At 50.5% G+C, this 12,672-nt stretch overlaps 1 protein-coding gene across 1 annotated transcript; it reads right to left on the reverse strand.

The window, feature by feature from the left end:
- Nucleotides 1–7,900: 7,900 nt before the first annotated feature.
- On the reverse strand, nt 7,901–12,368 carry LOC123058571 (guanylyl cyclase 1; the record flags this gene model as incomplete). The annotated part of the gene is given in 9 exon segments (XM_044481282.1): nt 7,901–8,357; nt 8,609–8,684; nt 9,100–9,172; nt 9,844–9,905; nt 10,402–10,490; nt 10,581–10,655; nt 10,735–10,846; nt 11,882–12,009; nt 12,165–12,368. Coding segments are annotated over 9 exon segments (813 nt in total). The 3' UTR covers nt 7,901–8,294.
- Nucleotides 12,369–12,672: the final 304 nt, after the last annotated feature.

Below are 12,672 nucleotides of genomic sequence, written 5' to 3' on the forward strand. Positions count from 1 at the left end.
AAAAAGGGGGGATCCTACTAGGAGTGGAGTCCTAGTAGGACTCCCCCCATGGTGCGCCACCTTGGTGGCCGGCCTCCTCCTCCCCTCCTTTATATACGGGGGCAGGGGGCACCCCATAGCACATCAATTGGTCTCTTAGCCGTGTGCGGTGCCCCCCTTCACAGTTTACTCCTCCGGTCATAGCGTCGCGGTGCTTAGGCGAAGCCCTATGCAGATCACATCACCATCACCATCACCATCACCATGACCATGCCGTCGCGCTGACAAAACTCTCCCTCGACCCTCTGCTGGATTAAGAGTTCGTGGGACGTCATCGAGCTGAACGTGTGCTGAATTCGGAGGTGACATACGTTCGGTACTATATCAGTTGGATCGTGAAGACTTTTGACTACATCAACTGCGTTAACCTAAAGCTTTCGCTTTCGGTCTACAAGGGTACATAGACACACTCTCCCCCTCTCGTTGCTATGCATCTCCTAGATAAATCTTGCGTGATCGTAGGATTTTTTTTTTGAAATTGTATGCTACGTTCCCCAACACAAGGACCTACCAATGATGGTATGTGGCCTTAGGTAGGCCCCATATGATGGGTTCTTGACCCTACCTGTAATAGGTGACCTCATCATTATCCCCCTAATCGGTTGAGGTTTTGTAGGACAAGCGGTCCGATCCTTCGGTTAAGTCTGAGTGCTTCAGGGGCACTTGGAATAAGTCTCTGAATCGTGGTTTGTTGATCCTTAGACGAAAACACAACGGGTTCTGGACTATAAGTTTTCCCGGATGACCGAGTATCGTTGATCGCCAAGAAAAACCTGATGGCATTCATTTGTCTCCCAGAGGAGATAGGCTTGGGGCCCGAGTGAGGGCATGCCATTACAACTCGAGTGGCGACGCCGACGCATGGTCTGATTCTCCGGAGAGATGTCATTCCTTATCCCAGGGGAACGCCCGCGCAAGCCTTCTATGAGTCCAGATTTACGAGCCATGCACCTTGGAGCGTAATGAAAGGGCCAAGTCAACCCACGGAGGATCGTCAAGCTTGCCTCATAGCAATCCTGAAGAAGACTTCAGTCAGATGTTTAAGGTGGTCGAGTGCATTGGTCCCCGCGGAGGGTGGTCAGTCGGACTGACGTGAGTCCTTTAGGAATGGAAAAGCGGGCAATCAATTAGATCGATTTTCTCCGAAAATCTTGCGATTTGGATTTTTGCGTGCGTGCACGGAAGCGGTAACGACGTGCGTTAGTGGTGAAAGTGGGGCCATGGCGCCTCAATATTCGCCCACGAAATCCGCCACATGCCGCGGCTCCTCTGCGCGACACCCCGTTGCGAGTGCCGTCGATCCAGAGATCAACGGCGCAAGATCTGGTATGTGATTTTGTCTAAGATATAAAAGTTTGGGGGACCAAGGCCAGAATCCCAGATCCCCTTCTCTCTTCCTCGGGTCCTCCGTTTCCTCTCTCCACTCGGGCACAAAGAGCACCCGAATCCATAGCGAAAGACTCCACGGCCAAGGCAGAGAAGGCGAATAAGGGTGGGAAGGCCTCCTCCTCAGGATCCGGCGCAATCGCTAGAGGCGCGTCAGGGGATTGGATCCCTTCGCGCATCTAGGCTAAGTGGCTGGAGGACCTTGCTGCGGAGGGTCTGCTCCTGCAGGGAGGATGGCGCCGTCCGAAGGCGAGGGAGATCGAGCCAGCGCCGCAGGAGGACGAGCGCGTCCTGCTTGTCACCCACGTCGACAGGCGATTCTCGATGCCTCCCCATCCTTTCTTCTGGTCTTTCCTCGAGTACTTCAGTGCACAGATCCATCATCTTCCCCCAAATGCAGGCATCTACCTCTCAACCTTCATCTCCCTCTGCGAGAATTTCCTCAACTGTCATTCCCATTGGGGCCTCTTCAAACACATCTTCACTTGCCGGTCAATGATTGCCAAAAAGGATTCACCGACTGGTGCCAAGACCAATGCCACCCAGCTGTGCAGAGGCCTGGGGATCCAAGTCCGGGGAGGGAGTGCCTCCCCGAAGATGAGCTTCCCCAATTCCGGCAAGCGGTGGCAGAGAATTTGGTTCTACTGCAGGGACGTCCCCGGTGCCAACAGCCAGTCGGGTCTCCCGCCGTACTCGACGGTGAGGGTGAGGGATCCTGAGTCTCTCTTTGTGATGAAGGAGGAGAAGACAGAGGTCAACATCCTGGTCGGTCCCCTAGTTGGGGTTGTGAATGCCGGCGTGAATGGTATGGATCTGTTGGAGACCTTTCTCACTCGGCGGATCCAGCCGCTGCAGGCCAGGGCCCACCCCATGTGGCTGTATGAGAGGCCGAGTGATCCCACTCGGGTGCATCCGGAGGAGCTCGCCGAGAAGGACATGGGGGCCAAGATCAAGGCCATCACTTGCGCCCGAGACAACCCGCGGGGAGCTCGGTTGGTTCCCGCCTACTCCAAAGATCTGCCGCCAGTCGAGGTAAGCATCTTCTGCTCAGTCGGCATGTCAATATGTTGTTTCTTGTGCTCTGATGCATGTGTTGCGCTGTGTTTGTTCCTCCCAGGATTTCCAAAACATGATCTCTGATATCCCGGTGGTTGACCGATCGCCCGAGGATGTGACGAGTTACACCGAGCGCCATTACTCGAAGGGGACCGACGACGACAACGAGAGCGACGAGGACGGGAGATCTGAGGACGGCGAGGAAGCCGAGTCCTCTATTTCTTACGAGGCTCTGAAAGAACCCCGTTCCAAAGCGATGCACGATCCAAGTGGCAAGTAGGGAGGAGCGAGCAGCCGACTGCTTCGGGGCGGACGACCCGTAGCTTAAAGCGTGCGCGTACAGAAGCAGAAAGCTCCGCAAAGAAGCAGCCCAAGCAACCCAAGCAGATCGCCTCGAAGCCTCGGAAGACTGCGGTGCCTCGAATCAAGGTGACGGTGTCGGTGGCTTCGACGTAAGTGTTCTTGCCAATTATTGTTGTCTTGACTCGGCTGAACGAAATCCCAGCTAACCGTCGAGTGTTGTTGAACTTCATAGTAACGAGACCTCGACGACATCGGCGGATCCGAATGCTCCCAAGCAGGACCAAGGTGACGTTGATGCAGCTGATGCCACCACTTCTTCCAAAGGTATTCTCGCGCCGACTGGCTATGGTGTCAAAAACTTATCCAACAGATCTTCATTAATTTCTCCGACTCATATGTTCGTGCAGCTCCACCCGAGGTCATACAGTTGGATGACGATGAGAGGGTCGGCCTGCCTAACCTAGAGGCTGACAAGGAGAAGGCGCCTGTCGACGACGTGGCCATGCAGGAGGCCTCCCCTCACCGAGTGTAACGCGCTTCGCCAGTGAAGACCACCGCGAAGGTCACGGGGCCGAGTCCTTTGGCTCAGAGTAGCTCGGTGCCCGTGACTGCTGTGATTCCGGCTACGAGGCCTGCGCCAACACCTCCATCAACCTCCGGCACCACTTTTCCCCTGTACCACGTCCCTGAAGGCCAAGTGGGGGCGAGCAAGGAGGCTTTAATCCAGGCGGGGCTGATGTGCAGCCTGTTGAAGGACGCCTATGATGCCAGCGAGGCGCTGCAGACCAGCGTCCGAGTAAGCACCATTGTGAGTAAGATTTTCAGTCAAAGTTTCTGAATTTTCAGTTTCTTTCTCCATGATAGGGTTTCTGTCAATGTGTTTGCATAGGGCATACCCACTAGATGCGAGGCTCCTGCTGGCTGAAAACAGTACAACCTCCCATGTTTGTCTTCGGTTTGAAGGGGAAATCGCGTTCGGACCGCTCTGCAGACCAATACAGACCCGCGATTGATGGATACCATGGTCCGGACAACACGATACAAATGGATGCGGGAGGTGTACGAATCCACCTTGGAGATGCCCTTATGATGACTCTTTTTGTCGGAGTTATTGGCCACGGGTAGCCTCATCTGCCTCCCATGGAACTTCAAGACATCGGGGCTGACTGCGCCCCTTCAATGTCAAAACTTAATCGCCGCCTTCTTGTGACCGGCCGGTTCAAGCAGCCGGCTCCCAGAAGATGGTGGACCCAGAAGAGGGCCACGAGCTGGGCCGCCTCCTAGTAGGCGGCCTCCAGAGAGGCCGGCTCCTGGCAGGCAGTCCCAAGCGCCCTCAAAGTCTGAGCCCCCATGAATACGATGAGACGAGGCGTGGCTACAGAGAAGCCTGCCACCCTCGAATCCAGGGCAAGTCATGGCTACAGTGCGCCGTACCGGCTGGTGATCTCCCGCACGGCGCGACACTGTAGCTCTTTCGCCCATGACATCACTCAAGACAGAGGGGGCCCAGCCCACACGACGGGCTGTCGGTACGGCCTGCGGGCGGCGGGCCCTAGCAGCCCATGAGAAGCCAGAAGGCGGCAAGCTCAGCCAGCCGGCTCAGGGTGAGGCCGGCTTCCAGAAGGCGGCCCTCCCCCTCCTAAGAGTTTGTGCACCATCAACCAGAAGAGACGGGGAATGGCTACAGTGAACAACCGCCAGGCGGCGGAACTGTAGCCATGCCTTCCCCGGCAAAGCAAGTGTCATTAGAAGCACGACTAAAGTGATGAGCAGCCGGCAAGACCCGCAAGCGGCGGGCACGGCCTGTCGGCCAAGTACAAGACAGCCGGTGGGGTCCACCAGTCGGCGGGCCTCAGCAGTCAGCGGAGAAGCTGGCCACAAGAGACACTCACGGCCTGGGCCTACGCCCGGCCAGCTTACCATTGTACCCCTGAGGGTAGGCCTATATAAACCCCCCAGGGCACCCATGCAAAGGGTTCAGACTCTTAGAGAAACACACACATAGAGAGGGAGCTAGGGCTAGCCTTGTTCTACTTCCTCCTCTAGAGAAACAACTCTAGGAGCAACCTTGTAGTCACTCTTGTTGAGTTAGTGACCATGCGGAGACCCTGCAGAGCAGGACTAGGGGTGTTATCTTTTAGGAGAGCCCCGAACCTGGGTAAGATCCGCCGGCGTGCATGTCTTCGCCTCATCCCGTTTCCTGACACCGGCGACGTCTTACTAGCCCCTTTCATGATAAGCCATCATTTGGCATATGTCGCACGACATCCCCGACACTTTTGTTGTGCACAACCACCGCAGCCTTCATATGCATCCATAAGACGATCGCCGATACCGCGGCTCTTCAAGACTAGCTATCTCCAAACAAATGGACGAACAGCTGTGCCTTGTTGCGTGGTGTGTTGCTTTCGCTCATCAAAGTAACAATGAAACGACACGGCAGGCCATCGACTTATCACCGGTAGCCATGATTCGGCATCTACCATCAGGCAGGCTTATAGTGTGTTCTTTCTACTTTCTAGGGGGTTGAGGCTTGGATGTGTGCTTGTCATTACCAGACATGGGAGATCTCTAGGATTGGATCGCATGCAAAGTCACCTCGATGCCGTCGACGACGTACTAGCACAGTTGTATCTTGCTTGCAGGCCGATCGCCCGGCACAGGTCATAGACTGTTAACGGTACGCGCCCGCGTGTAGCAGCGACACGTCTAGTCTCCATAGCCATGAATGAGCTCATGAGAAGATCTGTAGAGGCAGAGATATGGCTTGTCCGTGCATGCAGACAGGAAATCCTGTCCTGCATTCAAGAAGGCGATGCGAAATCTTGTCCTTGCCGAGGGCAGCTGCAGCCGTCGCCTCGTCCACGCTCAGCTGCAGCTGACGCACGGATGACTGGCCAGCAGTCCTCGATCTAGATTTGGTTCCTGCGAATGTTTATCTACACGACCCTGTAGCAAGGTCGATGGTTTCGTGTGGCCCGTTTGCGCCCGGCATGCATGGGATTCAGATTTTTAAACGGCGCGTCGAGGGAGGCAAACGGGCCACGCGTTGCTGCATGCCGCTACGCTGGTAGCAGTACGTACGGCCGAGTGAGTTGGACTGATGGCGCTGCGCCAGTGCTAGCACGCTGTGGAGCTCGTAGTGCCACAGGGCTGCTCCTGCCCAAGTTGTATCGTCTGTCGGGCATTCAATGGACACCGTCACACGTTCTTGTTGGATCGGCTTGGCCCGATCTCTCGCAGCACGATGAACTCAACTGAATTCGATCCATGAACTCCGCAAGAACTCGTAAAGCAAGAGGCACCGTATCTCTCCGTTAGGGTAACTAGAGTAGTATATAGCGATATCAAGTGTTGGATCCGAGGCAGTCGCATTCGGCAATGATCTGGCGACGTTCACCGAGCACGGCCGATCGATCGCCTCACGATCATTGTGCTTCCACTCGAAGAAACCAGCAGCGCACGGGCATGTGATATGCATGCATGCACGCGTGCGCGCTCGCGCGTGTACGGAAAAAGGGCGGGCGCGACGCGACGCGACGTCGCACGCCGCGAAAAGAAGCCACCGTGGAATGGATCGCGACCGGAAGGGGCGGCGCACCACCGGAGCCCCGCCGCCGCTGGGCGACGCCCGGACGTGGCCGTGCGTGCGTGCGTGCGTCGCCACGACCACCGCACGTCCAGCACGGTCCACATCACGTCGCGTCACCGGCACAAAGCTACACCGGAGACACGCACCGAGATATCGATCGGAAAAAAAGGCGACGTCTGCGGTGGTTAACCAACGAATCGCGCTCGATCAACATCGACGTTACCTACTCCTAAACACAGCACGTATACTCTCCTACGTGTCATCATTCAGCTTTTGATTTATTTTACAGGCCGAGACTGACTTCAGAATGAGCGGCCGAATTTTGCTTTCCAGGGTTTTGAGTTTGGGCTTGATTGGGACTGGGCTAGGGCTATAGCCCATCATAGGGTAATTGACCTGCCGAAAATATGAACGGCCTGGCAGAAACTTGGTTCTTATCTTCATATCCTTCTCCTTGGTGCACCTAGAAAGTTGGTGCTTTTCTTGTGCCGGAATGGGAGCTTCCCTGTGCACCTGGACGGTCTCTGCCTCTGCAGATGAGATTGGTTATCCTTTTCAAAAAGAATTCTTTCTCTCCCGCAGAGGCTCTCTCGAAGAAGACCGATGATTGATCTCAAAGACACAGTGAGGAAAACGACCCGTGCTTACTTCGAGACTACGTTTGGCACCACGAACGGAGCAATCACTCAAGAAACAATTAAGAGAAATCGCCAAATTCACGCAACGTTTTCTTGGCCACTGACGACCCTACTTCTGAAGTACTACGTACGTGCGATCCAAGCCTCTGAATCTCCCAACTTCTGATCAAAGACAGTACAGTTGAAAAACCACCGGTGTTTACTTCCGGACTACGCTTTGCACCATGGACTGAGCAATTACTCAAGAAACAATTAAGAAAAATCGCCAATCTACGCAACGCTTTTGGTCACTTCACTCGACCCTACTTCACAAGTAGGCTACCTGTGAGGTGCGTGCGATTCAAGTCTCTGAACTTCAATTGACAGGTGAACGAACAGCACGGGGAAAGCGAAGTGCTCCGGCATCTGCTGAAGCTGAGCGACAACTGATTGGGACGCATTTCGCACGGTGTATACACGTTAAACAAACGAATCCTCCCAACCAGCGCGACCGATCACTGATAGTGAGACGGCTGTTCCCGTATCACCAGCCCCCGTGCTATTTTCTCCCCGGCCCAACCGCCTGAAAGCAATGTGCGGTGCGGTCAGTCAGGTGCGGTGCGGTTGGTGCGACCTAACAGCCTAACACTGGCGAACGTAGCAACGACCGCTCAGCCAACGCGAGTCCAAATCACACTGCGTGCGTCGCTTCAAGCGTACTGCAGTCGACGGCGACGCCGTTGCCGGCGGCCGGCATTGCAGTCCATATACTGCAAAATACTAGTACTGTAGTAGTCAGTACAGTACCAAACATCAATTTACAGGTCGCCTGCTTGTGCTCGGCCGGTTGCAACTTCTAACAGACAAGAATGAGATGGCGGTTCAGGTGCCACAAAGGATTCGAATGTGATACCAATACATGGCACAACGAGGCCACCATTTTATTCGGGAATATATATATCTGTACATATGCTACTGTACATCTCTGCCCGGCCAAGATGGCCAAGATGGTAAGGAACCTGTGCTCGAGGTCGAAGCGGAGGCGGCGGCGGCAGTTCCTGTTTACAGAAGCAGTTCATGCCGAGCAGCGTTGCTGCTGCCGCCGCGCCGGTTGCACAAGCTCCAGTGGGGCGAGACCTGAGCCCGTAAACCTTACTGGGTTCCTCTATCTTCACTAGACACTGTTTCTATCAGCTGTAAGAATGTTCCCCAACTACATACCGGACTCGACAAGTGGTAAGCATAACTAGAGGGGCATGTACAGAGTATACACAAGGAGAGACTGGAGGGTGGTGAGCAGTCTATGGAGAGCCGACCGGGAGTTTATGCGACAACTTCGTCCCGTTTTTTCCAGTCAAGGACACCTGCAATGCATCACTGACAATCAGTGCTAAAATTTACGACTGCCTTCGAAAACCATGTCCTTGAATGCACAAACATACAGTAGGCCCAAAGAAACAGACTGAGAAGTATCATATTTTTCAGTTGTTTAAGGGGGGCTGTCATATTTTTCGAGTTCTCCTAGTAGACATATGCAACAGGTTGAAGCTGGTAAGACCCAAAGCATGAGAGCATAACAAAAACAACTAAATCTTCTGTTAGAAAATAGCCCTACCAAAAGAATGTCCTCATCGGTTCCAAAGGATTTGCGGGCCTCATCTAAACTTTTCATGGGCACCATTTCACGCTTTCTGGAAGAATAAAAAAAGTGAGTGATATTCTGTCATGGACATAAAGTTCAAGCAGAGAACAGTTAAGATATAAGTTTGATATTGATTTTTGGCTCATAGTATTATTTGCCAATCAGGCTCAGGCCGCCATGAAGCACAAAATTAGCTCAAAGCAGGTCATTATCCTTAGTTTACACAACCTTTATGTTGCTGCGACACAACTAAGTATCCTCTCTTGTAAGTTTTTATCCCAGCTCAAACAACAGGCTACTTCTGCAGGGTTAGTTACCTACTAACATACTTTGCATAAATTACATTTATGGAGAAGATAACAAGCGATATCCATAGTTAAGTGGCATACAGAGTATTCATCAACCATATTTATGTGTAAGATGAAAAAAAAGGAAACCGTTTAAGAACCAAGAGTACAAGGTACCTAGAACTGGCTGGATCCCTTATCTCAAACTCGCAAGCATCGGCATCATAGCCACATATTACAACATAATGCCCTGCAAAGGGGAACAATATTCACCAGGTTATTACATGGACAAAAACTACAACTTAGATAGTAGAGGTATCCCTTAATTAACCTTAAGCTCTTAAAAAATAGGGTCAAAAGTAATAACAGGCAAGATCAGTTGTGTAGCCAGCATTTCTTTGTTATAATAAGTAACGAATTTGGTAATCCCACGAATTTCTGTGAGTATAACTGCCTTTGGCCCTGGCTTCTACCAATATAGGCACTCTCATTGATGTTTATAGTAGTGCAGTGAACATAGGAATGGCAAACACACCCTCAACAAGAAGTTTGGATTTCATGTTTCTAACAGACAAGAAAACAAAAAGATATTTAGGTCGCCAATTGGCATGGATAGTATGCAAATTCACATCATGGCATCAGGCATTTAGTTTCTACAGATTCAGCGATATTTTATTCAGAATAAATGTAGCTCCATAAATACATGTTATCAGTAATTCAACTATTAAAGTTAAAGGCTGATTGGTAGAAGTTTCGGGCCACTACCAGCCTTATGAGAGTATGAGATTAATAAATTAGATAAGCAAAAAATGAAGACTATGGAAACTAAAGTAGAAGACACTGGTCTTGGTTCATGTACTGGAAAATACTCCTTACAGAAACAAAAGGTAATGTCTCAAAGAAAAGGAAATAGTGACAAACCCATGTAATCTGAATCCTCGTCAAACTGTTGCATATCATGCACATCATTCATCCAAGAGGAACTGCATCCAAAAGTATCGCACTGTCAATGTATGTTTCAGATAATGTTCGATTGATTACTCTCAATTGGACACCCTAATTTTTCTCTTCAAATTTTAGGATGAAGCAATTTGCAGAGAGATACATGGGTACAGCTATAAAACATATCACCAGTGATCATTTGTAGTGTTTAACTGCTTAATGACCTATTGCCACATAAAGTGACACCACTGCAGAAGATATTAAACTGACAGTCGTCTGACGGTGGTTCATAAAAAAGGTGGAATATTCAAGTGATATCAGAGTTGGATTTGAATCCACAAGTCATACTGAATCGGGCAGGTCATCACAACAAGTATATCCACCAAAACTACTTATTAGTTTAACTGCTTAAGGAACATCCTATGCCATGGATGATTCCAAATGACAGAGCAAAATATAAAATGTTTATATTATTAGTAAGAAGAAGTGAAACTACAAGGATAAATATTCCACAGCAGACAGAAAAAAAAATCTTACTTTAACTTTGATTTATCCACTAGAGCAATTGCAATGCAGTGCCCAGATAAGATTAGAAAAGCAATATCATACGCACTGATGGATCTGCGCTGAGAAAAACCATAAATTGCAAAAACTTAAAACCAGTACGAGAAGTAGATGGAATAAATAATTTTATGATGTCTGTTTTGTGAGCGTACTTGAATACTGATTCCAGCATCAAGTGCTTTGCCAAACAGCTCATCAACTCTGTCAATGTCTTCTTGCAATTGCTCCTATCATATTGATAATTTTGAAAACATTATTAAAGCAAATATCAGAAGAATCACTACAGCAGCAAGTTGCAATACCTACCCTATAAAAGGTTTCTGCAGAATACTGCGGATTTGCTCCAATAGTCACAGTAAAGAACGAAAAATTAACTGAAAACTTGTGTAACAGATATGCTAAGTCGACTGTCCAGACGCTGCAAAAATAACCCAAAATGTTAGTATACCAGGATATGAACTTTGAGAATTCAAATAATCAATTCAGCTAACCCGTAACACGGATGTGCGTTAACATTTTGTTTTGAGTGTACTTGCCATAAACAAATTCTATTTGCATGTGCACAATATACCTGCTACTGATCTCTGTATTATTTAAACATCTGTATGCTTAAAATGTTTTATTAGCTTACGCTGAAGATGGTGGTTACTATATCCGTGCAGCAGCAAAACCTATCACAGCTCCGCTCCAGATAACATCCGACAAACAAATAATATAGCTCATGCAATCATGTTGAACAGTTTCTATTTAAAAAACCATGTTGTACATTAGTGGGAGATAAACCTATAAAACTGGGACAAATAGTTCAGTGCTACATGACAGCAGGACACTGAATCTGGTTCCCTCCTTTCATAATGTAAGGTCAGATTCTCAGTATAGTTCTTTAGGTATTACTTCGATTTCAAAGAACAGATACATCACCAATTCATGTTTAGCTGTTCAAAACTCCATCTATAGTAATGTTTGTAGCTTGATGGATGGCTTGGTAACCAACCGTTTACTAGTTCAGACTTCAATAGGGATTCCCTGGCCCTTCTAGATAAACCTTCATGGTGTGACAGTACCTTTTTCCCTCTGCAAAGCAACTCATGTGTTTTGTCTGTTTATAACAGTTAGCTGCCGGAAGCACCCCACTATTTAGACAAATATATTCCACAACAACCCAACAATTATTGTTAGCTACTCCCTCTGTAAATTAATATAAGAGCGTTTAGATCACTAAAGTAGTGATCTAAACGCTCTTATATTAGTTTACGGAGGGAGTATTAGCTTTGTGTTTGGCCTTTAAACACACTACTACGTTCATAAAACAACTCAAAGTACTACGGCACGGCTAAATTAATATTCCTCCAGGTTACCAGGTATCACCGCCACTGGCTCAAACAAGAATTCAAGCGGTACGGCGCAGCTAGTTTCTTAATGAACCCAAATTTTCAAGTGCTAAATGGGATACCTTGTGGTGCGGCAGAGCTTCTCGAGTTCGGCAATGCCGTGGCAGCAATCAAGGCCCAGGGTCCTGAGCACCATGAGCACGCAAGCGAGGCCGCAGTCCCAGGTGAAGGCCTGCTGCACGTGAGGGACCTGGATGGAACCACCAGCAAAGCAACCGTAATGTCAATCGAGAGGACTGAATGCCGCGCGGCGATTCAAGAATCGCTACACGTACTACACGAGAGTCGCGAGACAGTGATGATATGATAAGACAATAAAGAGAGAGGCGGGAGGGGGGGACTGACATCGATGAAGTAGGATCGGCGTGCTAGCGGGATTCGGCCGTCGGGGGGCGGCGGCGCGCCCGGGCCGTCGCCGTCGCCGGCGTCGTCTCCCGGCACCCTGAACAGCCTGTCGGAGATGAAGCAGAGGGGCCACATGACATCATCAACCGCCGGAGGGGCCAGCAGGCCGTCACCCGGACCGGGCAAGAATCGTGCCAGGTTCAGGCCAGGGCACGGTAAGGCAGAGAATTCTTGGCCTCGCCGGCCGTTGGGACCCCGACGAGGAGGAAGAGCGGCTCGGGTAAAGCCGCGAAGAGAAGACGCGGGGCGCGTGGCGGTGCGGTGGGGCGGGGTGGGAATCGCGGGGTCGGAATGATTGGGTTGGCTGGGCTAGGCTGGGCTGGAGGATCGATTATAAAGGAGAAGCGGGGAGGGAGGGAGGGGCGGCGGCGGCTGGCACGGACGGGCACCAGAAGAATCGGCGGGGTGGGAACGGGGGAGCGGCGCCTTTATAACGGCCCGCTCCTCT

The sequence above is a fragment of the Triticum aestivum genome, chromosome 1A, assembly GCF_018294505.1.
Source record: "Triticum aestivum cultivar Chinese Spring chromosome 1A, IWGSC CS RefSeq v2.1, whole genome shotgun sequence".
NCBI lineage: Eukaryota > Viridiplantae > Streptophyta > Magnoliopsida > Poales > Poaceae > Triticum > Triticum aestivum.